Source organism: Fistularia commersonii, chromosome 18 (genome assembly GCF_037954325.1).
Source record: "Fistularia commersonii isolate RoL2024-O1a breed Wild chromosome 18, RoL_Fcom_v1.0, whole genome shotgun sequence".
NCBI lineage: Eukaryota > Metazoa > Chordata > Actinopteri > Syngnathiformes > Fistulariidae > Fistularia > Fistularia commersonii.
The window spans coordinates 1,675,001-1,702,834 of record NC_141301.1 but is presented as its reverse complement, the minus strand read 5'-3'; the positions used below and the strand labels follow the sequence as shown (position 1 = coordinate 1,702,834).

Sequence of the window (27,834 nt, the reverse complement as noted above, 5' to 3'; positions counted from 1 at the left end):
GGCTGGAATCTCAATATTAGCCGCACCGGCTAGCCGATCGCTATCTTGGGTGTCAGAGTTGAACGGACTCAAAATTTCACGGTCATTTGATTGGTCCGATGTGACGAGGATAAATGTTTTTGCGGCGTGAAGCTGGTTAACCCCCCCCCCCCCACAAAAAAAAAATCCATATCCGCATCTTTGTTTAAGTGAAAAAAGTCGCAGCTTATCGTCCGGAATTTATTAGGACCCTAATAAATGGCACCTGTTAAGAGACACGCTTACAAAGCAGAATTCAAACTCAAGGCTATCGATTGATATCCTTGAGTCAGATGATGGGAAAAGAGCAGCCGCGGAAGAATTCAACATGAATGAATCAATGCTACGGCAGAGGAGGAAACAAGCAGGTGCGGCAAGTAAAGAAGACCAGACAGTTTCCGCGGGAACAAAGCGAGATGAATGAAGTTCGACTAAACAGACCGGTTGGTTTTGCTTTATATACAAGATGCGCCTTGTGTGCGAAAGTAGACCCGTTCATTGATAGTGCGGCTTATAATGCAGTGCGCCTTATGGTCCGCAAAATACGGTAACGCGCAGTTCAGAGAAACTGGCGTAAGGTTGATGTTGCTGTGAGTCACTAGCGTAGCGTTAGCTTTAATAAATAAAGGCTCTTCTCCGCCATCTGAAGGCGAAGGCCTGTCGGGGGTTGGAGAATCTGCTTCATTTGTTGTTTTTTTTTCCTTACCCGGAGGTCCGATCGCCAGGCTGCTGCCCGCAGAAAACACATGAAAGCCTCCACGGAGGGAGGGGAAAACAATGGACTAGTATTTTCCCTTTCCCACGTCAGCCGTCCAGCGAGGAACGGTACAAACGGCGGCGGGGAATGAAGGAGTTGCCCAAACCGCGGCGTTCTTCTCGCTCACACCACCGGTTTCGTTTTCGCAAAGTCGGGGCTTTGATAGTTCAGAAAAGTAGCTTTGTATTTCCATGCTAACACGTTGTCTCCGTTGCGCCCTGAGCTAGCCGCCTCCATCCAAGTCGGTACACATCTAAACGGACGTTTTTGAGAGGATAGCGGTTCGCGAATAGCGGTTAGCAGTTAGCGGTTAGCTCAGAGTTCCGCTCAGACCCCTCCTGCAATCCTTTATGAGCCGCGCGATTAGCTAGCGCTCGGCTCCTCCCGTCTCACCACGAGGCGAACTCCTGCAGGCAAAAGCCCCGCGATGCTAACCGCTCCTTAGCCTCTCACGCGCCAGTACACAGGGATGTGTGTGTGTGTGTGTGTGTGTGTGTGTGTGTGCATGTACTCTACAAAGCAGAATTGACTGTTTGACTTTCAGTGCATGTTGCTAGCATTGACCGCTGTGCTTCTCTTGACCTTGGACACTTGTTAATTGTAATTAAATCTCCTCCCCCTCCATCTCTGCTCCTGCAGCCGGCGATGGTCAGATGGTCCAGATGGACTCCAGCAAGTCCGGCTTCGTGGGCTCTCAGGTGGAGCTGCGCTGCATTTTCATCAACAGCAACCCGCCGGTGAAGATCTCGCAGGTCACCTGGCAGAAGCAGCTCAACAACACCAAGCAGAACGTTGCCATCGCTAATCCCGCCCTGGGCGTTTCCGTGCTGCCGCCGTTCAAGGAGCGGGTTAGCTTCAAGCAGGCGGCGGTCCGCCACCGCACGCCGTCCCTGGAGGACACCACCATCGTGTTCTCCAACCTGCAGCTGTCCGACGAGGCCGCCTACATCTGCGAGTACACCACCTTCCCGGCCGGCAACCGGGAGAACACGGTCAACCTGACGGTGTACGGTAAGAAGAACGGCGCGTCCGACGCCTTTTTTTTCTTCTTTCCAGAAATCGATTCATCCACCGGAAAGCGGCGTTCTGAGGCGCCGGCAGACGCCCCTGATGGGAGCTCGCCGGGCAAATTAGAAGCGAGGACGTGATTTGCCGAGCCGCTCCGTATGATCAATTATGCCGCTCGGCCCTCTGGTGACTGTGTGACATTTTACTTTAAAAAGGGAAAATAGAACCTGGCTATTGTTGCGTTTTGCCACGTTTTCTCCCCGGTTTATCTGGCTGGAAAGATACATAAACACTATAAATTCATTCATTCGTCATCTACTCCGCCTTGCCTGCGCTCAAGGGTGTTGAGCTGTCAGCGGGCGAACGGCGAGGTTCGTCAAGCATTCGGGCAATTTAGGGTCTCCAGTGAACCTCCTTCATGAACGGCGGGAGGAAAGCGCGAAAGAACCCCTCGTAGACTGCAAGTGAACCTCCCATTACGATGCCCTAAAAGCCAGGGAAATGGCGGTTGATTCGTGACGGGGTTGAAAAATACATTAATTTCTCATCTATTTCGGTAGCGCCCGACACGTGGATCTACCTTTCAAAATAAACTCTCCACAGAACACGTCATTGAAAATAGCTGTTAGCCTTAGCTGTTAGCGTTGACGCGCTTGATTGACATGCAGCGCAGCCAATCCGAGAAGGATATTCAATAGTGTGTTTTAGGCTAGGCTAACTGTTAGCTAACTGAGTCCATTCAGTGCCAGACGTCGTCAGAGTAACGCAACGGACAACAATGCACAGAATTGTATTGTGCCATATATGTTCGTGCTGTTATGCAAGGAAAACAATACATATTTTAAATATTAAGTATACCTACATGCATACATATATATATATGTATAAATACATATATATATATATATATATACACTGCTCAAAAACGCTCCAATTTAAAGCGGAAAAACACACTAACGTTGATGCAATGGTCTTAAAACAAGTCCAAATGGATCAGTGTTGCTTCCTCAGTGGACAGTTTGATTTCACACAAGTGCAATTGACCTGGAGTAAAATTGTGTTGTATTTATTTTTTGGAGCAGTATATATATATATGTAGTGATAACAATATATTTATAAATAGGTAGGAAAACAATGGGACAATATAGAAACTATATAGGCAGTGCAAAAATTGCAACTAGCAGCGAACAGCAATACTTTTTGTGTATATATGTATATATACATGTATATATACAGGACTGTCTCAGAAAATTTGAATATTGTGATAAGTTCTTTATCTTCTGTAATGCAATTACAAAAACAAAAATGTCATACATTCTGGATTCATTGCAAATCATCTGAAATATTGCAAGCCTTTTATTATTTTAATATTGCTGATTATGGCTTACATTTTAACAAAACTCAAAAATTATATCTCAAAATATTAGAATATCAAGGAAAAAGTCATTTTTGTTTTTTTTAATCGCATTACAGAAGATAAAGAACGTTATCACAATATTCAAATTTTCTGAGACAGTCCTGTATATCGTATTTTCCGCACCATAAGGCGCACTGGATTATAAGGCGCACCTTCAATGAATGGCCTATTTTAAAAACAAATTCATATATAAGGCGCACTGCATTATAAGGCTCATAGAATAGAAGCTACAGTAGTGGCTGGGGTTGTGTTCTGCACCCGCTAAATGGAGCTGCGCTAAAGGGAACGTCGACAAAAACAGTCAGATAAGTCAGTCAAACTTTATTAATAGAATACAAACCAACGTTCTGACAACTCCGTTCACTCCCAAAACAAGTTAGTGCATTGCGTATGTACCGGTAGCTCTTTGCGGTATTTGCATCGCCTTTGTTGAAAACAAATTATTTCCAACTCCATTTGTCACGGTTCAAATCGTTTCATAAAACAAAAGCACCAAGAAAGACCGCCTCTAAATTCAGTGAGGTTCATGTCGCTAGCTAGCTAGCGCTGTCGCCTTCATTGGAACAGTGACTGTAGAGACGCTTCTATTGCTGCTCTCTGTTCAACAACCCACTGTTCGAGTTTGTCCTCCAACTGTGGCCATCTCACTTTGTTTCTTCTGAAACTCTGTTTATTCTTCTTTACTCTGCGCAGGTCATCTTGTCGCTTCCTCCACTTCTGCACCATTGATTTGTTAATGTTGAGTTCTGTCACCGCCACCCTATTCCCGTGTTCTACTGCGTAACCAATCGCCTTGAGTTTAAACTCTGCGTAAGCGTGTCTCTTGAAAGGAGCCATTTCGGGGTCTTTATACAAGTGACGTGTGACTGGAATTCCCCTTTACCGTTTTTACCGCTGCTACTTCGGCAACGCGCCCACACACACACAAATGGAAATGAAAATTCACGCTTCGGACAGTCATATATCCCAGCATGCACCGCGCGCTACTTCTTCTACGGGAGAAAATGGAGTCGTCGGCTGCTTCCCGAAGTTGCGAGACCTCTTGAGGCTCAATATTGATCCAAGTATAAGGCGCACCTGGTTATAAGGCGCACTGTGGGTTTTTGAGACGATTAGCTTTTAGGTGCGCCTTACAGTGCGGAAAATACGATATAGGTATAAATCATATATAGAGACATGCAACCGACATTTGGGCTACATAGGGTCTCCAATGAACCTCCTGAGAACCTGGAGGAACTCCACATAGACTTGGGGAGAACGCGGAGAATCCAACCGTGGACCTTCTTGCTAACCTGATAGCGCATGATTAAAATAGCAGTGATTATCGTCCCTCCCCAAAAAATAAAACGTGTTCTCGTCCTTTGTCCTCAAGCTAAAGGTTAAAAATAGCAAAATATGTAGAGACGGCGCCCCCTGCAGGCTGAGTGGTGCGGTCCAATCCCATCATCTCCTCTCCGACGTTGTATGTTCGTTTCATCGTACGCCGCCGTACGGTAAAAAAAAAAAGAAGAGATGAAGTCAATGTATCCGTCGCCGGGTAATCCCACTCCAGCAATCTCACCAATACAAAAACGGCGAGGAGGCGGCGGCGGCGGCGTCGGCTCTGGAGAAGGTCACGCGCCGCCTCTGATTAGACGTCTAATTGGGAATTAAGCATCGGCTTGTTTTCCATCCACCCCCGGCCAGAGAAAAAAAGGCTCTTGTGTTAAGTAGTCCCAATGGCCCGGGCTCCTCGTCAGCTCCGAGTCCACGTCTTTGTGTGAATGTGTGTGTGGGAGTGTGTGTGTGTGTGTGTGTGTGTGTGTGTGTGTGTCTCCGAGCCTCTCAGGTCTTTCCGGGCTTTTTATGGCTCGCTGGACACGGGGAACCTGTGCAGAGATAACCAGCCGGCGGCCTTCAAAGAGGCCCTTCATGCTCTATCTCTCTCCGCAACTGTTTTAAGATAGAGCCAGGATTTTTTTTCTTTTTTTGATCTATCCGGACTGGATTGCTAATTGGCGGCTCACAGAAGGGCCTGTCCGTCCGGGAGCCGCCGTGATGACTATTTTAACACGGAGGGAGGAAAAAGGGGGATGAATCGGGCACTTTCTTTAGTCGTTTCGGCCGCTCTGTTGAATCTCTCGCTCAAAGAGTTTGGCCAATCCCAGCTGTCATTGGGGGGAAAAAGGCGGGGTTTAAAACGAGCGGAGACGAGCACAGGGGGTCCGCCAGTTACATCCAAGAGCCGTTCCTTTGGTGGGTTGTGCTGTAGCCTAAGTTGCTTAGCTTACCTAAAACACCCCAAAGTCACATCTGTACCAAGAAACAGAAGTTGGCCATCGGAAAATGAAAAGGAGAACATGATTGTAGTACTGATTAGTGACAGAAGCAAAACTGGAATGAAAAACAAGTACAGACCTGAGAGGGCAGATGGAAACAAAGCTCGTGGTACCTAAAGAACGAATGGCGGGACCAACCTCTTCCAAACCAACGCGGCACAAGGGCGTATTCTTCTAGGTTTGAATTTGACATCAAATCGAAATGTATTTTTTGGGATTGTTCACAGAGTTACTTCTGTAAAGTCGAAATGCCCGCAAGTCGAGGACGACGTAGGTCGAGGACTCCCATTGTGGAGACGGTTCGGCGAAGCTATTAATCATTTTTGGGACACGTGAGGAGGAAGGACCCGGTCGACCGACGGGCTCCTTTTCGTCGAGTTGTTTCACAAAGTTCGAACTTTCGGAGTTTTGTTTCCCTTTCATAAATCTTGGTTCTCCTGTGCTTCCGTCCCGCAGCTCGGCCCATGACTCGTATGACCCTGACGACGCCCACCATCGTGGCCAGGGCTCAGAAGCGCAAGATGACCGTGGCCACCTGCGTGTCGGCCAACGGGAAGCCTCCGAGCGTCATCAAGTGGGACACCAGGTTGAAGGGCGAGGCCACCTTCCAGGAGACCCGCAACCAGAACGGCACGGTTACCGTCCGGAGCAACTACGTCATCGTCCCCAGCCGGGAGACCCACAAGCAGAAGCTGACGTGCATCGTGACGTACCGGAACGAAAAGTTCACGGACAGCGTGGTCCTCAACGTGCAGTGTAAGAGTCGACTTGCGTTGTTTTCTTTTCCCCGAAACAACCGAATGTGTCCGGGAGCAAGGTGACCCCCCCAGGGTGCTCGGAGTTTACTGTAAACAAGCTTGTCCCGCAGGCACAGCGCTTCCCTGCTTGTAGTTATGTATACAAGGCGTGGAGAAAACAAAAGCAAAGGAGTTGCTGATTAAGCGCTCCCACCCTGCAAACCAAACAGGTGCCGTTAAGACCTCAACATCAACCGTGAGAAGCAAAACCCCCACCGTCACGTCTAGCTTAGCATTCTGGACATCTGATGTGAAGTTGAAGTTGGTGACAGGGTGAGGCCGTTGCGTCTACGGTTGTCTCGCGGCGTTTAAGGTGAACAGGAGCTGGATCGACTTCCTCCCGCCACTCGGCTTCATCCGTACACGCCATTTTGGCTTTTGCCGATTGGTCGCAAAGTTGCTGCCGTCTGTTGCGACAGCCGCTCTCCTCCACGCACAACCTTCGGGCACCTCTTTCCAAGAATTGCTAGCCATTAGCATGTCTTTATGACTCTTAGTGGACGGGTTACTTCATCCTTTTACCCTTTTATCGCTAAAGCTATCCATTACTGTTGCACCTTCTGCGCCGGCGGAGTGGACAGAATGGCATCACCTCTGCCTTTAACACGTTCCCCATTCTGACCAACCACCAAAATAGCCGTACGCTATGAGTTCTGCCCGGATGGCGTCTGGAGAAGAAGCTGCGAGAGAGTCCAAAGTCCTTCTTGCGAAGGGTGTAGGGGCCATTAGAGACTTTTCGGTCGCTTTTCTTTGACAGTTTGGCCCCAGATGACATGAAGTGGTGCGTTTTATTTTAGACTTTCTGGTTTTTTTGGGTTTTTCTGACAAACTGTCGCCTCTTAATGTTTTGCCAAATGGCTCCGGCGTCCAATCGAAGTCGGCTCGGCGCCCGCTAAATGTGCTGTATCCTAACAGCTCCCTGTGCTACCGGTGACCCGGCCCTTCTTCTCATGTCCCCTCTCTGCAGACGAACCCGAGGTGAAGATCGAGGGTTTCGATGGAAACTGGTACCTGAACCGCCGCAACGTTCAGCTGACCTGCAAGGCCGACGCCAACCCTCCTGTCACCATCTACCAGTGGAAGCTGTGAGTTCAGCCGCCTTTTCCTTGACGCTCAAGGCGACGGCGTGGGCGGTCAAGTCTAGTCAGGTTGTATTTACACTGCGCTAAATCACAACCCAGTCGCCTGGCGAGGCTTCCCATGGAGGGGCAGGTCTGGACGGCACTCTTCAAGATGATCTACAGAAACTCAACATTCCCTCAGGAGCAAGCACTCTGCAACAGCATCAAACAAACACTCCCTTTTACCGGTTCAGACACCTTCGGCAGATCCTAGCTTGATGTAGAGCGGCCTTCTACCTAGACTGGTTGGGGTGGAAAGAGAAAACAAGGGTGAAATGCTAACAGTTACATGCTAATAGCTAAAATGATACAAAACAAAACATGGTGGACGCCAAGCGACGCCCCCAGGAAGTTACTATCGCGCACTGAGTGGTTGGAATGGGAGAAGTGCATCTTGGGATATATAGGATAGCATAAGTCGGGGCTAGCCTGGTGCTAGCTATGGGGTTAACCCTGACTATAAGATACAGGAAAAAATATCTGATTCCATCCCAGTCAAAGAGGCAGCCTGGGGAGCAGCGCGCCTCTACATGCCCGACGCCGGCGCACGAACGCAAACAGATAAAGATCGCATTTGAAGTTGGAGGCCCCTGTTTTAAGTGCAGTTTCTGTTGCCCGGAGGCCGCAGAGGGCAACATGGCGGCGGCGGCGGCGGCGGCGGCGGTGGTGGGCGGGCTGATGTCAGTGTGTTTGACATCGCCGCAGACTCGTGCGAGCGCCAACAGTTACTGTATGCCATCACGGCCTCGGAGGGGATGGGGGATGGGGATACGTAAGGACGGTCGGCGAGGCGTAAAGGAAAACATCGGGCCTCCGCGGAAAGATCCGCATCGGAATGCGGTACGTGTCGGCAACTGCGCGCCTTCGATCTTATCGCCGGCCCAAATGACCACATCGGTACGAGCGCGGCGCGCAGATATGAAGCTTCCACGGTGACAAGCCCTGATTTGAAAGGGGCCGCGGACGGACAAAGGCAAGTTGGCTCGGCGACGGGAGGATTTTTAGGAGATGGGTAGCGATAGCGTGGCGAAGGGGGGGCCGGGAGCCGGGTCGTACCAGGAGATGTGATCTACAAAGACGAGGGCACGGCGCTGACAGATACGAGGGGACGGCCATTGCTCGGCTGAAAACGAGATGCCAAATGTGTTGTGAAGGTTCCCCTGGGCTGCACTGTGGAGGTCAGCGCAAGGCTATGACAGAACAATCCGGAACAGACCGGCCGAGTTGCGTCACGCTCAACCACACACACACACAGAGGCGCTCTCACAAGAAATGGAGTCCAATAACGCCGTTGTTACACGCAATTACAAAAGAATCCAAAGTGACACCGTCTGCGTTCACCCTCCCGGCTGCCAGGAATGTCTGCACCTGGACAAGCTAGCGCCTGTCCGCCGCGCCGCGCCTAGCGCTGCCCCGCTGCATGGCAGTTTCCATGCTCGTCGGCGTAGCCCGCGGAAAAATACCAACACGCACAAGAAAAAGAAAACAAGCTACCGCGGGGACATGTTCTCCTTCTCCAGTCGACGTGCGAAGGGACGGATTGCGTCACCTCCCTCCGACCTCAACGCCCTACCCTTCTTTGACAGTCTTCGGCCAGATTTGTGTTCGTTTCCGTGGCGGTTAGCTACCGAGACGCTTTGGTTTTCGCGCGAAAGAGAGAGAAAAACGATCCGATCGTCCCGTTTTTGGGATTTATTCGTCTGATTTTAAAAAGTCGTGTCTCAGCGGACGGGATGTTAATGGTTTCCGAAGCTGTGTTTTAGCGTGGGCGTTGGTTCAAATACCGCTTTTCACGCATGATGCAAGTAGCGAAGCAGATCCACGTTGATGCTAGTACCTCACGGCTAGCTGGAAGTCGGCGCTAGTATCTGGGTGTGTTTTATTCAGGGGCCGCCGTGTTGGGATAAAACTGGAAGATACCAAGCGTACCTTAGCTCACGCTAATGGGGTTAGCGCTTGTTAAGCTGGGAAATTAGCACCTACAAGACAATCACCCTGATCACCCGAACCTGCGGTACAATTTGGGACAAACCATAGAAAAAGACGGGGGTTCACGCCGTTAATAGCTTTCTGACAGACGGTTACCATGGTGACAAGCCACAACTCACACTCCAACAATCGCGCGCCAACCGTCGGTTTGATTGTAAATGAACGGTTGAGGACGTTTCGCGCTAAATAACCGAGGGAAATGAAATGTGGATGTCCAGCACTCTTGTTTGAGTGTTAGCCTCAGAGCTAGCGAGGGGAGCGCCGATGATGGACATGTGGATAAAAATGAAAAACTATTAATGACTACAAACAGCTCTGTTGTATTTTGGCAGTTTTCTCAGAATGGCATTTTTATTTCCAAGAGGCAGAATATACAACGAGTATTACAACAAGAAGGCAGGAGCAATGGACTGAAACGTGCACACCGCATACTACTGCCTGTGCTAACAGCTAACGGCTAGCAGCTAATGGCTAACAATACCATTCGATACATGGTGCTGAGGATGAAACTCACCCGTTAGGTTTAATACCTGGCCCTCTGAAGAAACGGCTGATGCTGAGTTGATGTTACCCTTTTTATCCTTCACACACACACACACACACACACACACACACACACACACACACACAAAGATAGGCATGGCACTCATCAGGGTAATCTGCCTTGCTCGGCGTAGCACATTGCTAGCCTGACATCCCGCCGGCCTTCAGGCTACACATGCTCACAGATGCACTCTCACACACACACACACACACACACACACACACACACACACACACACACAGATGTGTCATACAAATGCAGAGGTGTCGCCGTAGCCGCGGACCCCGTGGTGAATCGCAGTTTTCCAGCCTTTCATTTCTGCGGCGAATCATTTGGGGTTCGCGGAGCTCGCCGTTCGATGCGCCCGCTGAACCGTGACTCGCCGAGCTGGAGGAGCCGTCACTCGGGCGGAAAAAAACACACACACACACACACACACACACACATACGTCAACAACACCTTTTTCTGTGTCACACACAGAAGTTGGAGTCAGGTTGCGGTCGGTTTAACCCTCATCGTTGAAGCTGCTCGTCCGTTAATGACACTTCCTGTTTGCCTAAGTCGCAAAACAGATGCCCCGCCCCCTGGCAAACCGTCGACCAATCACAGCTGCCCGCTCGCTGGGTCCTTTTGCCAAAGTCAGCTTTTCTTTGTCATTTTTTTCCTGCACGTATCGCACATAGGGAGGAATCCGGGAGTTAAAATAATAATAATAGTGTGCAATTTGTACCGTGAAGTGCAAACGGGTCACATTAAAATATAAGGTACAAACTAAAGATGACACATATTTGACGGCATGAGGACAGAAATGTAGAAATAGGTGTAATTTGAATGTATTTTTTTTGGACATTTAGTACAAAAGGTCTGTCAGGAACACCGTAACGGCGTGCGGTACGATGGCGTACAAAAGCGGTTATATTGCGGCCGATGGTCAGACACATAATAACCACGGAAGGCGTCGCCGCTGTGTTTTAGGGGGGCGCCGGGTCGGGGCGGTGACAGGAAACAGCTAATTGTCTCCGAAATGCGAAGCCGTCCTTCGGGCCGCCGGGCGCCGTTGAAAGGGAGCTGGATAATAGCGGGGCTAGCGGCGGGGGAGGGGCGCCTCCCTGCGCCGGCGATCCGTGACCTGGGAGCGTGCCGACCCCATCCGAGCACGCCGGCGAGCACGCAAACGTGGAAGTGGAACCGTGAAGCGTGACGGAAAACACCCGGGGCGGCGGCGGCGGCGGCGGCGGCGGGGAACCCCCTGCTCCGGGACGTTCTATCAGCCTCTCCTGACAGCTCGGCCATGTGCGGCGGACGGGGGTGTATTTTCTTTTCCCTCCATTTGCCTGAGGTGCAAGACTTGTATCTCCGGAACATCTCTGGGAAGTAGACTGTGTGCAGGGACGGTGGACCTTCACCTCCTAGAAGCATCTTCTTTATGGCTCCGTTGGCTGGAGGGTAGCAGAGAAGTTGAAGGTGGAGGTGGAGCTCCATCAGGGATCAGGTTCTTGTTTGCGGTGGTGATGGACAGGCTGACAGATGAGGTGAGACAGGAACCTCCATGGATCGTGATGTTTGCAGATAACCTTGTGACCTGGAGTGAGAGCGGAGAACAGGTTGAGGAACATCTAGAGAGGTGGAGGTATGCGATGGAAAGGAGAGGAATGAAGGTTAGTTGCAGCAAGATGGATTTAATGTGTGTGAATGAGAGGACCTCAGGTGGAACGGTGAGGCTCCAGGGAGTGGAGATCAAGAAGATGGAGGATCTCAGGTACTTGGGGTCAACAGTCCAGAGCAACGGAGAGTGTGGAGAAGAGGTGGAGAGACGGGTTCAAGCAGGTTGGAATGGGTGGAGAAAAGTGTCAGATAGAAGACGATCAGCCAGAAGGAAAGGAAAGGTGGAGGAGACGGTGGTGAGATGATCTACAAACTGTGACAATGACCAAAAGCCTGAAGGCAGAGCTGGAGGTGGCAGAGATGAAGATGTTGAGGTTCTCTTTGGGAGCGACCAGGATGGAGAGGATCAGGAGTTAGTCCATCAGAGGGACGGCACATGGTAGATGTTCTGGAGAGAAGCTCAGAGATGGTTGGGTCATGAAGTGAATATATTGGTGGACGGATGCTGGACTTGGAGGTCCAGAGGAAGACCAAGGAGAAGATAGATGGTGCATGAGAGAGGACATGCAGGTAGTTGGTGTGAGAGGGGAGGATCCAGAGAACAGGGTGAGATGGAGAAGGTGATTGGCTGTGGAGACCCTGAAGGGAAAAGCCGAAAGGAGAAGAAGAAGAAGATTGGAGCTCGCTGGCGATTGGTGGAACTCAGAAGCCACAGTCGTTTCCAGATGTTTCCTCCAATCACGGAGAGTCATTTTTAAAAAGTAACGCAGTCACCGGTCAGATGTTTGCACGCAACAATATGAACAGAAGCAGCGAGAAGGTCCGCAGAGGAAGGTGGAGTCAGCTGACGGGGTTCTTCACGTAGGGAGAAGATAGAAACACCTCAACCATCTGATGGTCCGTGGTTGTTCCTCCACGAACGCTGCAGCAGCTTAAAATATTTTTATTTTTTATTTTTGTTTATTTTATTTTTTTGTCTTTATTTTTCCCTTTTTTTTTTTTTTTTTACCTCTTTCCTTTTTTTCTTTCTAAATATTAATCTATTTATTCCAGGCGTCATTATATATTTTTGAAATCATTTTTTTTTCATATTTTTTATATATTTTTATCTTTATTTTTTTTTTCCATCTTATACCTCTAACCCAGATATCTTTGCGACTCCGCCGAACCCGAGAGCTTCTATCTATAAATTCAAAAACCCGCTAAAAGCGCCTCTCCTCCCCCAGCTTGAACGGCTCGCTGCCTAGCAACGTGGAGATCAAGAACAACACCCTGTTCTTCAAGGGGCCCGTGACCTACGACCTCGCCAGCACATACGTGTGCGACGCCACCAACGGCATCGGGACCCGCACGGGCGTGGTGGACGTCAACATCACCGGTAGGTGGAGAACGGCGGCGTTTTTTTTTATTTTATTTTATTTTTTTATTCTTTTTCCTTCAACGCTCCGGCTTAGGCGATAACCCCTTGGCATGGCTTGCATCATAAAAACCCTCCTCCCCCGCCTTCCTTCGCTCGCTCTCCGTGGACCAGGTGGTCGAAGCGGCTCGGCGCCGCGAAAAAAAAAAAAAAAAAAAAAAAAAAAAGAAAGAAAAAAAAAAAAAAAAAGAAAGAAAACCCCTTTGTGTGTTTTTTTTGAGCGGCGGCTCGGCTCGGCTCACCTTCTCGCCCCGTCGGAGGAGGAGGAGGGCTGGCGTGACGCCGCTTTCTTATCGGCACCGGAAATAACATCAAGGGGAACACAAGTTGTGTGTGTGTGTGTGTGTGTGTGTGTGTGTGTGTTGACGTGAGGGCACCTTATTGATCAGCGTTTGCTAGCGTCGCGCTCTGAACAGCTGAGCGTCGCACCCGCTCCCTTTGTCTCGCCTTCTTCTTCTTCTTCTTCATCTCCAGCAGTCCTGACTCGGCTCCCCCGGCCTCCTGGATAATTGCAGACACACACACACACACACACACACACACACACACACAAATGCACACCAACTCAGGCACATTCCCCTCCGTAGGAGACGACATTTATTTTATTTTTCACCTGTTCGTTTCAAAAGTCAAAGAAGACGTAGAACACATCGAGATGTTGCAGCGTGGACCTCAAGTGTGTGTCGGTGTGTGTGTGTGTGTGTGTGTGTCGGTGTGGTAGTGTGCGTGTGTGTGTGTGGGGGGCATTTGGAGACTGGCTCTGTTTTTGTTCTAGTCAGGTCGGATCCTTTACCCTTGTCCTGCTTTGTTTCCTGGTGTGTGTGTGCGCTTGTGTGTGTGTGTGTGTGTGTGTGTGTGTGTGTGTGTGTGTGTGTGTGTGTGCGAGTGTGTGTGTTCTAACTTGCATAGCCTTGCATGTTGACTCACGTCGTGTGTTTCTGGGAACGCCGCGCCCGGTATGAGCAGCTGTGCCTCACTGTGTCATCACACACCCTCTTTCTCAGCTTCCCCCTTCCTCCAGAGTGGCGCTGTGTGTGTGTGTGTGTGTGTGTGTGTGTGTGTGGCGGGGGGGGGGGGGGGTTAGCGAGGAAGGATCTAATGTCAGAAGCTACGCAGCTTCTTGTCTAGCTAAAAGTGAAAACCCGCAAGATTTCTCACAGGAACGCCGCTCGCCGGTTCGGGGAAGGCGCCGGCCAATCAGAGAGCAGGAAGAAAATAAATCCTGTGTGACCGTGGCGTGGGCGCGTCACCGGAGGCGCCGCCAATAGCGTGATTGTCTGGCTCTTTTATTAATTTAATTTCCCCACGGTGAGTGATAGTTTGCAGGTGGCGCCGCAGGAAATGCAGGAACAGGTTGTGCGCGGCGAGAACGCCGTTCACTTCCTGCCCGGCGACGCCATTTGTCATCCTCTGACTCACTTCCTGCCGCCGCGCTAAAACACTCGACCCGCCGCAGTAGCTGGATGCTAGACGCTAAGTGTCGCCCGGCGGGCTCGGACGACCGACACCTGCGAATTTATACGTAGGTATTGCTTCCATGCGGCGGGCCGTGCCAGCCTTAAAAGCATGTTGTCGGTTACCATAGCAACAGTGGCGCGAACAGCCAAGCTTCCTCCTCCTGATGCACGCCGCCGAAGCCGCGGCGACGGGTCAGATGGCAGGGGAGCTCATAAGCGGCGAGACATGCATTGCAGTTGTAGCTTCCTGGAAATCCAGTTTTTTTTTGTTGTTGTCGTTGTTTTGTCCAAAACACACACACACACACACACACACACACACACACACACACCTGTGTGACTCACACAGGTGTGTGTGTGTGTGTGTGTGTGTGTGTGACAGGGTGTCAGGAACCGTTGCCTACGTGCTAAATGGCAACATTGTGCAACACTGGTGCTAGCGTGCTAGCGTGCTAGCGTGATCTGCTACTGACGCATGAATGATACAGCCGGTTAGATTTATTATCTTTTTTCTGCAAGTGCGACGCAAAGGCGGAGCCTCTCGCCTCCTTGTCCGAACACGTCCGCTCCTTCACGGCGCCACCGCCGCCATCTTTTGTTCCCCGCCACCATCGCTTGCAAGAAAAGCCTAGCGTAGAGGCGTGCTAGGTGCGAGCACAGCGGCGCTAACTGTGCACTCCCTGTAGCAAGAGTAGTGTTAGCTTGCAGCTAATACATATATCTGACTGGTTACAGAGCCTGTGAGGTGGATGAGTGTTTGTTGAACATAAACAACATGTAAACAACATGTAAACAACACGTAAACAACACGTAAACAACACCGCCGTCCAAATATAGAGCGATACTTTCACTCTGAACAGCTCTGAGTAATACTCTTAGTACTACTACTACTACTACTACTACCTGCATGAATGTTTTTGTTGTGCTCATTTTGATTGACGTGGCAATAACTCCGGCTGCCAGGAAGTCGTCCCGGCGCCACGGCGACTGATGGAGACGGACGACGCGCCGCGGGAACGCCATTTCCCCGGCGTCCGCGGGGGCGACGGTGCTGACGAGACGCTTAAGAGCGCCGCGGCTTAATCGAGCCCTGCGGTCGGAGCGGCGCGAACCTGTCACCCTGCTGATGGGAGCGCCGTGTTTCAATTAGCGTGTGAGGAGGGGTTGCCGTGGAAACGACACCGCCGGGCCGTCGGTATCGCCGGATTCTAACGGGCCGCTCCTAATGGGAGGGGAGCGGGCGCCGCTGCGAGGGAGCCAATCGGAGCCGAGAGGCGTCAGAGGTCACGGGGGTCACGTTTCCAAACACGCCGCCGCCTCTTCGCCACTTTTACTCGCGAGGAGGCAGGAAGCTGGTGCAGATCTTCTCTCGGAGATGGTCGGCGCCTGAACGCCCCCCTCCTTCCCGCCGCAGTTGTTTCATTATTTCTTCTTTCTTTGGCAGCGCGGAACGAATCCGCACGTGGGAAAACTTCTCCCCGAGAGGCCACGGCGCCGTTATTGTTCCTTCGCCGCTATTCGCCCGGATACCCGACCCCGCGGCGTCCCGTTCGCCGCAGAGCTAGCGTAGCTCGAGGCGCGTTACGGGACGGGGTCGCGGAGGTCGAAGAGACCCCGACTCCTTTCCTGGCGGCGGCGCTCGTCTTCGCCGCCGGGGGTTTAAAACCGGAACGCCAGCCGTCAGCTGTCCTGAGGAGGAGAGCGAGGGGGGGCGCCGACATCTGTTAGCGCTCGCCGGGGCTGGCGGTAGCCCGCCGCCATGTCGGAAAAATGAACTTTTGAAAGCGAGGAATAATAACTGCACACACACACACACACACACACACGCGCGCGGGCCCCAGCACAAATATACATAAATAAAACTCACTGCAGGGAATTCTTCTTCTGAATTTCCTCTTGGCCACGGAATGGGCTGCTGACCAAACGTGTGTGTGTGTGTGTGTGTGTCTGTGTATGTGTGTGTGTGTGCGCACGGATGCAGAAGATGATGACTTTATGTAACAGTCTTTTTTTTTTTTCGGTAGCCGTTCCCCTCTGCAGTGCAGTGACGGGCAGCAACAGTGACAAAACAGCACCGGCTTTGTGTGTGTGTGTGTGTGTGTGTGTGTGTGCGCGCGCGCATGTGTATGTGATGCTTACGTGCACGTGAAGCCTTTAAATAAAAAAAAAAAAAAAAAAGTTTCCCGCCGACTCTGCGGCTGTTTACCGCCCAGCTCACCGCTACGTGATTTAATTGGCTCCGTTGAGGCGACGGCAGAGCGCCGGCGACGTCGGCGGCGTAACGAGCCCTAATGCTCGCCGCCACCGGGTTGGCAGGGGAAGCACGGGGGAAGCACGGGGGAAGCAAAGGGGGAAGCACGGGGACGGCGGAGAGGAGGGAGGTTTTTTTTTTTTTTCCCCTCCTTGTGAATTTGAATTGCAAATCAGCGGGAGGCCCTCGGAGCCCGCCGGAGAGCCTCCTCCAGACGCCGAGCGCCTTCTTTTACACGTGTCGTGGTATTTGCGAGATTTGAGTCGATTACCTGACGGCTGTGTGTGTGTGTGTGTGTGTGCGCGCGCGCGTGTGTGTGTGTGTTTAATTAGTTTGTGTTGGGCAATGAAATACAGGAAACACTGTTATTTCAAAATAAAATCACAGCTTCGGATGTGTTTCACTTAATGAGACACCTGGCACTATTTCCATAGTGAGCATGGTGTGTGTGTGTGTGTGTGTGTGTGTGTGTGTGTGTGTGTGTTCTGAGCAGCGCTCTGCTGGGAAATGAGACTGGCGGGTCCATCAACAGGAGTAATATTCAAATGGCTGAATTCTGCAGAGAAACTTGTGTTTTTATTATTTTCCGGACGTGTTTTTCATTTTTTCGTGTTTCGTTGCCGAACTCGAACGCAACACCGACTTTCCTCCGGTCCTGCAGAGATCGTGGCTATTTAGCCAAACGGACCGGTGTCGCCGTAAGTCTTGGGGGGGTCAGTGTCGCGCAGCATGACCGGCGAAAGCAGCTAAGAAGAAGAAGAAGAAGCTGCCGTGTTTCGTTGACGTTTCATATCACTGGTGACACTGGATTTGTCACGTTAGCATCACTGAGCCTTTAGCGCCGCCGCTTCTCCTCCACGGTCTCTTGGAAACGCGACAACCGAAGGGAAGAAGAGGCGCCGAAGCCCCCGACTTTCAGTTCAGATGTTTTTTCTTGTCGACCCCATCAGCTCCCGGTGGTCGGCGGTTTATCAGCGGAGAAACAGGCGCGCCGCCGCCGCTTGTGATATCGCATCGACGGCACCGGGTAATAAAACTAGCGAGGGCGCGGCGCGAACATCCTTGAACGAGCGCGGCGCCATATATTACCTCGCCTGCATTTGTCTTCCCTCCGCCGCCGTCTCCCCTGACAGGAGACGAGAGGCGCGATGATGCCGTCTCGGCCGCGGCTCCCCGACGATGTGAAATTTGTTTGTCTTCGCTTGTCACGGCGCCGTCCGTCTCAATCCGCGGGACGAGCATAGCATTATTCAGCGGAGCAAAAGGTCGGGCGCGTCGCGTATCGGGCAGCGGCGCCCAATTGGGGGTCGGTAGCGCGTCCGCTATCGCCTTCGCTTGACCCTCATGGCGGCGAGGGGACCCCTGGGTTGCCGGCGTCCTCGCGGCGGGAGGCTCCCGTCAGGATGGCGCCTCGTTATCCGAATGAGACATTAGCATGAGACGCTCGCGCTCCGCCGGCCGGCCGCGCTCAGCCTTTTTTGCGCCGGGGAAATTAAAAAGGCGGCAATTTGGCTGAGGCTCGCTTTGCATAACGCGGGGGAGGCGGTGGGGGTGGAGATACCCCGGGCCGGGGGGGCGGAACGGAAATGTCAGGGGGGGGGAGGGGAGGGTACGCATGTTAGCGCACGTTAGCGCCGGGCAGCTGAGATCCATCTTAGCATTTGTTTCTGCACCGTTTGCGGTTCGGGCTCCCCCGAGGAAACGCAGGGGTCGGAGCTGCGGCGGGCAGATGGAGCGCGGGGATTGGACGAGAAGCCGGCCCCGCCTCCCCTCCTCCTCCCGCCGCCGCCGCCGCCATCCGCCCGTGCCGTGTCGATCCCCGCGAGCCCTGGAGTCCGAAGTAGGTCAGGCGCCGTCCCGCGGTCTCGCCGCCGGCTCTGGAGCTGCTGCTGCTGCTGCTGCTGCTGACGCCGTGCGGTGATTCAGCCGTCATCCCCCCCGAAGAAGATGGCGGGGGTAAACAAACACCGGCCGACCTCTTATGAGCTTAAAAGAGTCGTAACAAGCAGATTTGCCTGCCACAGGATCTGCTGACCCAGTAACTCCCGCTGAAATCAGCCCTCGCTTCTTCAGCGCGGCGAGGAAATCAAAGATGCTTCAGTTTTCTGAAGTGCGGTGGCATTATCCATGCTATGCTAAAGGCTAACAGAGCGCTGCAATCCAAAGAATCCGTAATGTTTTCACTTGCGTGCTAAACCCTGCTAGTGGTGAGCTAGCAGCATTTTTCCTGCTAGTGAAGCACCATTTCCTGTTAGCGGTGTATCATTTCCTGTCAGCGAAGTACCATTTCCTGTTAGCGGAGCATCATTTCCTGTTAGCAAAGCAATATTTCCGGTTACAGAACCAACTTTTTCTGTTAGCCAAGCACCATTTCCTGTTTATAAAGCATCATTTCCTGTTAGCGGAGCATCATTTCCTGTTAGCAAAGCGCCATTTCCGGTTATAGGACCAACATTTTCTGTTAGCCAAGCACCAATTCTGTTTGTAAAGCACCATTTCCTGTTAGCAAAGTGTCATTTCCTGTTAGCGTAGTGTTAGCCCCCTGCTGGCTCAGGCCCCACCTCATCTTTGGGTCACTTCATGGAATTGTGAAGTCAAATCTTCCGGACAACAAACGCTCTCAACAGATAAATACAGCGCGAGGTAGCGGTTTAAGCTCCGCCTCCTCCCGCCAAACCGAACCCGTGTGGGAAGTGTCACCGCGGCGACTGACGGTCCTCCCGAGAGGAAGTGGAGATCCGCCCACCAAGGGCGACCCTGACGGTTTCCGGGTCCAAATCTGCAACTCAGAACCCGAGTCGGCGGGTCGGGTTGCGGCGGGACGGCGCGCCGACCTCCGTCGTCCGGGGCGACGGCGTCTCACCCGATACTTTGGCTGTTTTTTATTATTAATGCGGACAGAAGCGGGTTCGAAAGGCCGCGGTCGTCTAGGTTACGGCTGCTGCTGCGCTCGCGGATAAAAATGGACCCGGCGTGCTCTTCATCGCCGCGCCGATGACGGATGACTTTTCCAACTCCGGCTTTCTTCTTCACCCCGACATTCCCGACGCCGTCGGGGTTTGTTTGTTTTTTTTTTTTTTCCCCCAGATTGACTCGGTTGGCGTTTCCATGACAACCAAGTTCAAGCCAGTAAGGGACGGCGAGGCGGCGAATTAACGCTTCTTCTTCTTCAGCGGCGTCGTTGTAGAGACGCGCTCGTTCCTGACTGTCTTTATTTGCAGTTTCGCTCGCCGAATTCTCAAAAGCGCCACCGTCCGTTCTTTTTTTAGGCGTTTTTTTTTTTTTTTTTTCTCCTCGCCACGTGCACGGACACGACTCCGCGACACACCTAAACCAACTCCTCCCGCCGCTCTGCTGCTGCTTGTCTTCCAGCCGCTGCTAGCTCGCTGCTAGCTCGCTGTTGTCATCATATTTGCGAAGTGTATTCTGGAAGGCTAACACACACACACACACACACACACACACACGGACGATTGCAATCGTCGAGGAAACCGATTTGGCGGCCAAACCGTCGGGGCGACGGCGATAGATCACCCTGCCGGACGTAAATGTTGAAACCATTTTGATGGATGCGGGCCGTGGGGTGACACCACCGCGGCGGCGGCGGCGCTGAAACGTCCGCCATGCCCCCCCCCCCCATCCGTGCACACACACACACACACACACTCGCCCGCCATCCATTACCTTTTCATAAATCAAACGGCGCCTCGTGAATCACCGTCTTTTCTCCAAACCGCCTCCCGGCGCCATATTAATCTCAATCCCAGGTTTTAGCGGCCTCGGCTCAACCTGCTATCTGCGTATTTCCGGCGCGGCGCTAATAGCCGCCGCCGCCGCCGCCGCCTGGAACGACCCTCCGTTGTCAACCTTTTTTTTTTTTTTTTTTTTATCTGTCTGTCAGCAGGTGTTGCCACCAGCGATGGCGTGCTGATGGAACGCCTCCTCCCTCCCGCGGGCTGTCAAACACACCCCCCTTCCAACGCCACCGCCATGTTTTATTATTAGTGTTTCTATAATGTGATTAGCTCGCACCGTGGCCACTCTGCAGCACGCCGCTGTTTTTTTTTTTTTTTTTGACGGAAGAAATTCCTCTTTTAATTTATTTTATTTCTAGTTTATCTCGCCGTGCGCTCAAGGCTGGGGCGGGCGGGCGGGCGGCGGCGGCGTAGCGACCTTGGGGACAGATTAGCTCAGGGGCGGTGCGTTGGACCGCCAAAAACAAACGGCGAGGAGGAAGTGACCCGAGGAGCGTCGCCGCCTCCCTTTTCCCCACAAAGGGCGGAAAAAAAAAAAAAAAAAAAAAAATCAATATTCTATTCTCTGATTGGAGGAGCCTCTTAGCTACTTCCTGTGTCGTTCTGGAGCGCCAAAAAAAGCGGCGAAATAAAATAAAATTCAGGAAAGCGAGAGATAAGCAGGAAATATAAATATATGTATATATTTATATTCTTTTTTTCCGGCCTCTCCCGACCCGGTGGGGGTTGAGCAGAGGTGACCCCGGCGCTCCCATTCAAGTGTGTAATGAATAATCCCATTAGGTGCTCAGATTAAAACCCGAGCTGATATCCGAGACGCTTTTTAGAAACCGGGTTTAGAAACCCGTCCCGGTACAAAGGCTGCCGACGAGGAGGAGGTGATGGGGAGGGATCTTCTTCGGACTTATCAGGTGCCTTTGCAATTAAAAAAAAAAAAGAAAAAAGAAAGCGAGGGAGGGGGATGGAAGGTCTGCGGCGTCCTGCTTCACCTCCTCCAAGCCAGCTGGCGCTGAGGGATGAATCATCCGGGGTTTAATTCCGGGAGAACGGCCCCGGCTTCGGCCGCGGGGCTGAATTCGGCGCCGAAACGAAGCCACGGGTCGTTTCATCGACTCTCCTTTTTTTTTTTTTTTTTTTTTTCCCCTCCTTTCTCTTTATTTAACGTACTGCAAGGGAAGGGAAGGTTCGCCGGGGTTTCAGGGTCCCCGAAGGCGCCATCCAGACCAGCACCGCGTCGTAAAACACACGATTGAAACCCCTATTTTCCAGAAAAACGGCGTTGCCCCTCCTCCCCCCGCCCAATACAGAGGGGAAATACGATTTAAGGCACCAAAGCTGGAGGTTGTCGCCACAAGGGGGCAGCAAAAACGATCTGCACCGCTTCGGTTCGTTTGACCCGACTTGAAAACAAGCTAACGTGCTAACGTGCTAACAGGTCACATCGCGGTAAACCTCTCATTGGGCGGTCGTGCAGATACAGTGTCCTTGTGACGCATTGGGAGAGATTAAAAAAGAAACAATGTAAATGGGTGTAATTTGTGGCCTGTGTGTGTGTGTGTGTGTGTGTGTGTGTGTGAGACACGCTATTGGTTCAATCCAACCTCATGTGACCTCTCAACACGTAGCTCTTCAGGACGTCTGTCTATATTTATTTATTTACTCATGATGTAATCCGGTCGCCATGGTGTGATGTGATTGGTCAAGCAGATGCCGTGACCATTATCACTTCCTGGTTCCCCTCCAATCCGCAGCTGTAATTGCTCTTTACATTTTTATTATTGGTTGTATTTTTTAGCCGGTAACCAGGCAGGTTACCAGGCAACAGCCCCTCCCTCCGGCCCGTCCTAATCTCAATCTGGACTATCCGGATAAACTCTGGTTTCTACGCATGGGGTCTGAATGAACGGTTTGCGAGCTAAGCGACACACACACACACACACACACACACACACACACACACACACACCTGCTTCCTGCTGAGGAAATTTAATGTGCTCCTTCTTCTTCAGCCTGTGACAGGAAGGGTTATGTTCTCCCTTGTCGTTGTTGTTGTTGTTGTTGTTGTAACGGTGTGGTGGCGCTCTCGGAGCTGAGATGTTGTTCCAGATGTTCCTCATTGGGGTTCCGCGTCGCCTGGTTGCTTGCTGGATGCCGGTTAGCTAGCTCTGGATTTTAGATCCATGAGTTTTGATATTTGCACAGGAGGGACGGTGAAGATCTGGAGAAGGATGGATGGATGGATGGATGGAGTGAAACGTTAGCTTGACGTTAGCTGGTGTCACAGGAGAAGGTTGGTGTAGTTTGCGGATGGCGAAGTTCTGATCCCTGGTGTCCCGGGAAGCCGATCATCTCCGTCACCTTTCGTCTTCCGCTGCTGGAAAGACGACCGTTCCTCAACGCCGCCGCCGAAGCTCCATTCACGCTAACCGCTTGTTTCCTTCTCGCCGCTCGTTTCGCTCTCCGACATTGCATGCGTCGACGCCGACGCCTCGGCGAGGCCTCCGCGGCGCCGGTGGAGGTGGCGGGTTTTGGGGGGGGGGGGGGGGGGGTGGTCGCCATGGGTACCAGGGTTCCTTCCTTCCTCCTCCTCCTCCTTTGCTTCTCCGTCCTCGTCTCCCTTCCACCATCTCCCCCCCCAATGCACCTGCACAAATGCACCTCCTCCCACCAGAGCACTGACACACTCCCTTCCATCTGTCTTTTCCTACCCAGAATTCCCTAACAACCTGACATCTGAAGAGGGCGCGAGCAACGACCAACACAATACCGGCGCCGCCATCGGTGGCGCCGTGGGGGGATTTGTCCTGTTGTGCCTGGCGGGCATTCTGCTCTTCGTGTTCCTGCGCCGCCGCCAGCGCACCTTCAAGGGGGACTACAGCACCAAGAAACACGTTTTCGGGAACGGGTACAGCAAGGCCGGCGGTCTGCCGGCGCACCCGCCCATCCCCAAGAACTTGCAGTACCCGGACGACTCGGACGACGAGAAGAAGCCCGCGCAGATCGGCGGAGGAGGAGGCGGCGGCGGCGGCGGCGGCGGCTTCGAAGCGGGCGAGCGCGATTTCGACGGCGAGGCGGAGGACCTGAAGAGGCCCTATTTCACCGTGGACGAAGGCGAGAGTCGGGATTACGACGAGCGGACTCTGGCCTTCCAGTACGACCCCGAGCCCGAGATGGCCGACGACATGATCTCGCAAACCGACGGCTCTGTTATCTCGAAGAAGGAGTGGTACGTGTAGAGGCGTGCCGCGGGTCGACCCGGCCGGCGCCACCCCTTCCTCCCCACCTCCCCCGTCCCTCACCGCACCTCCACCTCCATCACCGACCACCCCCACCTTCTCACACCTTCTGGTCTTGTTCCCTTCAACCCCTCCCACCACCACCACCACCCCATCCTAGCTAATCTTATCGGGACGCAAACGAAAAAAAACAAAAACAAAAAAAAAAAAACGGCCGGTTTAAAATCCCCTCCGCCAGGTGGGCGGGGCAAAGACTACAACGTCATCGGACTCCTCGTCGCCCCCTAGTGGCCGGAGTGGGAACTGCCTCATGGACTCCTGGTGTATTATTCCCCTTTTATTTCCGTGTGAGTGCGCGTGTGTGTGTGTGTGCGCGCGTGTGTGTGTGTGTTTGTGTCCCTTGTTTTTTTTCCATTTTTTTTTTTTAATTTTTCCTCTCCACGTTCTAAGTGTAATAAATGTATAATTACAGACTGCAGGTTGGTTTTGCCGAGCACATACGTGAAAGTTCAACACTGGATGTATTTTCTTTGGGGGGGTGATTTATGATTTATTTCGTCTTTATTTTCGTGTTTTTATTTTTTTTTGTAAGATTTTTAAATGTGTGTAACAGACGTGTGTGTGCGTATAAACGTGCGGTCAGTTGTGCGTCACTTCCTGCCCCCCCCCTCCAACGCCAGCGCGGACAATTTTCAACGCCGGCGTCCACGAAACCCTGCAATAATGCTCTGACATGAAATGACTTGGACGCTTGGGTGGCGTCGTCGCCGTGGAAACAAACAAGCTGAACCACTTTTAATGTTTTTGTCCGTTGAGGGTGTGTGTGTGTGTGTTGTGGGGGGGGGGGGGGGGGGAGGGGGTGGTTCGCCGCCGTTTTACGTGTATTTGTACTATTCGCTTGTTCCGAGGCGGCCGTCGCCAGCAAAGGGAACTGAAAACATGGCGGACGCCGTCGTGGGTTCTTCAAAAAAAAAAAAAAAAAAAAAAAGAAAAAAGAAAACGCCGCCTGCTGCTTTTACTTTTTATTTTTTTTTTTAAATTCTGGGCGGAGCCTGAACCTGTCGGTTCCAGGAAAAAAAGGGGCGCGGGATCAACACTGTTAAACTAAAGTGCCAGTGGACGCGACGGTAGCGACGGCTCGCGTTTCCCCTCCCGCCGCCGCCGCCATCCTGGAAAAAAAGGTACAGAAACCGTCTGAAGCCTTACGTCATGCACGTCCCGCCGTGGGAGCGGAAACCTGCACGTCGCTATTATTCGTAAAATTATTATTTCGATCTTCATTTTCTCCGGATCGATTCCGGCGTTCTTCTTCGTTTCCCTCCGATTCCCGGGTTCTCAAATATCCACGTACATCCGCTGCGGTTAAACACACAGATGTTTATAAGATATATACATATAAATATATATATATAAATACAGTTGAAAGATGATACGACGAGTAAAAGTTAAAAAAAAAAAAATTAAAAATAAAAAAAAAATGTAAAGCGTCCCGATCGGGGATGCGAATGTCTTACAGCCCGTGCTTGTCAGCTGTACGTTACTTAGACGAGCATGTTCAAATGAGCCTCAAAATGCTTTTCATTTCATATATATATGTATGCGTACATATATATATGTATAAAACGGTTTTTTTTTATAATATTCCGAGGTACTCGTGTTCTCACGTCGGCCGATTTCACTTTCTGCTTGCTTTTTGGGGGGTGTTTCCTGTCTTCCGAAAGCCCTTTATTTCGTCAACGCCATCACTTCCTGTCTGGGGGTTCGCCCCCAAAAAAAAAAAAAAAAAGTCTTTTTTTTTTACGTTCTTCCCGCCGCAGCGACGACGTGAGTCTGTCCGTCCGTTACCTCGCCACCGCCACCGCCACCGGAAACGAAAAGTCCTGCAGGTCAACTCCCGACCTCGCTCGCTGCCTGATTATTATTTCTACTCAACGGAAAAGCCCAGAAACGCCGATCCGGCGACCCGAATCCCCCCTCCCTCCCGCGTTTTCAAAGCACAAGTCTGTCGGAGGGCCGGCGGCGGGGAAAACGGGCCCCTCGGATCGAGGCGGGCGCTCCGACCTTCCCCAGAATCCATCCCATCCCGGCCTTTCTGCTCGCCGTCTGTGCAACATTCCGCTGTAAATACTGTACATAGGGGTTGGGGTTCCAGTCCGGAGGTCCTGTCGTGTGTGTGTGTGTGTGTGTGTGTGTGTGGGTGTGTGTGAGTGTGTGTGTGTCGGGTTTTCCGGTAGACGACGCGTAGTTTTCTCCCCCCGGACCCCCCCCCCCCCCCCTCCTCCTCCCGCGGGTTCGATGTCGTCACGATGAAAACGGTAGTGAAGGGGTGAAATCGTCTGTGTGCCGCCATGTGAATGTATATTTTCTGAAGGTGTTACCGATATGGAAAACACACACACACACACACACGTACACACACACATGCAAACACATGCACACACATACATACACACACACGGGAAAAAAATATCTTGTTCAATTGTGATGACCCAGTGGAGTAACTTGTGTTTGTTTTACGCATTAAATAAGTTCAACAGTCAACAAGAAGCCCTGTTCCGCTTCACTTTGTGTGTGTGTGTGTGTGTGTGTGTGTGTGTGTGTGTGTGTGTGTGTGTGTGTGTGTGTGTGTGTGTGTGTGTGTGTGTGTGTAGGAATAAATTCACATTTATTTTTTAATTTTTTGTTATTATTAGAGCTCAGTCTTAGATGCTCTGTCCACCTCGGAAAGCTGCTAATGCTAATGCTAAAGCTCACGTCTTGGGCTTTTATTTACTTCCGCTACACGCCTGTCGCCTTGGTTACGGGTGCCAATCAGATTCACCGTTTTTTTTTATGTAGCGCCTGACGAGGGATCCTGATTGGTCGAACCGCTGGAGGACGCCTGAACGCATCACGGGCGCCGCGGCGACCTCCGTGGAAACAAACATGGCCGCCAAACGACAAAGCGCTAGAAATGAGAAAACCAAGGTTGCCACTTTACAAAACCTCAGATATTATTGAGTTAAAAATCAAATAACGATCGTGCTGAAGTGGGCGGGGCTTAAGCAGCACGCCGTTGTTACGACCGCCGCGCTTCAGTTACCATCCCATAATACCATTTTGCTCTTTCGGACCTAGCCGTCGATGTTTAAGGAGCTAGCGCGCCGGAAATAAGACGCGGTTTGATCTTTACTCCTCTAAAGCGACTTTCTCTGACAAATAAGGATTTTTTTTTCCCCGCTAAATTCTGGCGAGCCGGCATCCCGACGGGCTCCGATCTGAAAATCAGCTCATTTCCATTTCACAGTTATTTCTTAAGAAAATAAAAAGCGGCGGTCCGGGGAGGGGCGGACTGACCACTAACTAGCATTTTTCACTTTAAATCAAACTCTGCCCGCCGTTCAAAGCCGGCGCTTTTTCATTTCCCGGCCGGCGACTGCTTTGAGGAGCGAGGAGTTCGCTTCGCCCTTTCGGCAACGGCGGTTTCCGATCTCATTACAAAAAACGACACTGGGACGCCGCGGCGTCGACGACCCGCGGGACTCCGTGATTCGCCGATGTTTTCGCAGCTCATTTAGCTTATTTCGCCAAAACAACAACAGAATTATCGGAATAAAATACAGGAAGTCGTCACGGGTCGAACATTAGCCTCCTAAACTGAGTGTTTTATTTAAATCTGGACGAGTTATTACATTCACCCGTCCATCTGCTGTTTTGCAACACCAGCCATCGGGATGAAGCGCGCAGATTAGCATTAGCATAAAGACGGCTTTCCTTTAACGCGTTTTCATCGCGCCGAGAAAAAAAAAAAAAAGAACCGCGACCGGAGATGAAGGATGATTTTTTTTTTTTTTCTTTTCTCAGCGGAAAAGAAAGAAAAGAAGCCGGTCGTCGGCCATCACAGGGAAACAGGCGAAGCGGGCGAATTATCCTCGTCCGCCAGAAGAAAAGCTCGTCTTTTAATATAAATAATGAAGTAGCAGAACACGGCGGAGTAAATCCAGATGCGGGCCAATTATCTGGAATAGAAACGTTTTTCGCTCTAATTGATATTTGACATTGATTTTTTTCGCTGTTGTGTGTGTGTGTGTGTGTGTGTGTGTGTTGTTTTCCTTGTTTTCTCCTCCCAGCTTCTTTTTTTTTCGTTCCCCGACTCCTTGATGC

General features: G+C 51.6%; 1 protein-coding gene and 1 long non-coding RNA gene across 7 annotated transcripts in view; one reads left to right on the top strand and one right to left on the bottom strand.

The window, feature by feature from the left end:
* Positions 1-27,834, top strand: part of nectin1b (nectin cell adhesion molecule 1b) — a 131,958-nt gene that overhangs the window by 41,561 nt on the left and 62,563 nt on the right. For 5 of the 6 annotated variants that reach the window (XM_086164729.1, XM_086164732.1, XM_086164731.1 and 2 more), the window contains exons 2-5: positions 1,415-1,786; positions 5,975-6,274; positions 7,283-7,400; positions 12,802-12,953. In XM_086164729.1, coding sequence (XP_086020855.1) covers positions 1,415-1,786; positions 5,975-6,274; positions 7,283-7,400; positions 12,802-12,953 — 942 coding nt within the window. Of the gene's footprint in view, positions 1-1,414; positions 1,787-5,974; positions 6,275-7,282; positions 7,401-12,801; positions 12,954-23,167; positions 26,236-27,834 lie in introns of those variants that run through there. The other variant, XM_086164733.1, reaches the window with a different exon arrangement.
* LOC147224145 (uncharacterized) lies at positions 9,948-13,933 on the bottom strand. Its single transcript, XR_015107477.1, has 3 exons — positions 13,920-13,933; positions 13,370-13,493; positions 9,948-11,552 (listed from the first exon to the last, which is right to left on the bottom strand). It is a non-coding gene; the product is annotated as an uncharacterized LOC147224145 (long non-coding RNA).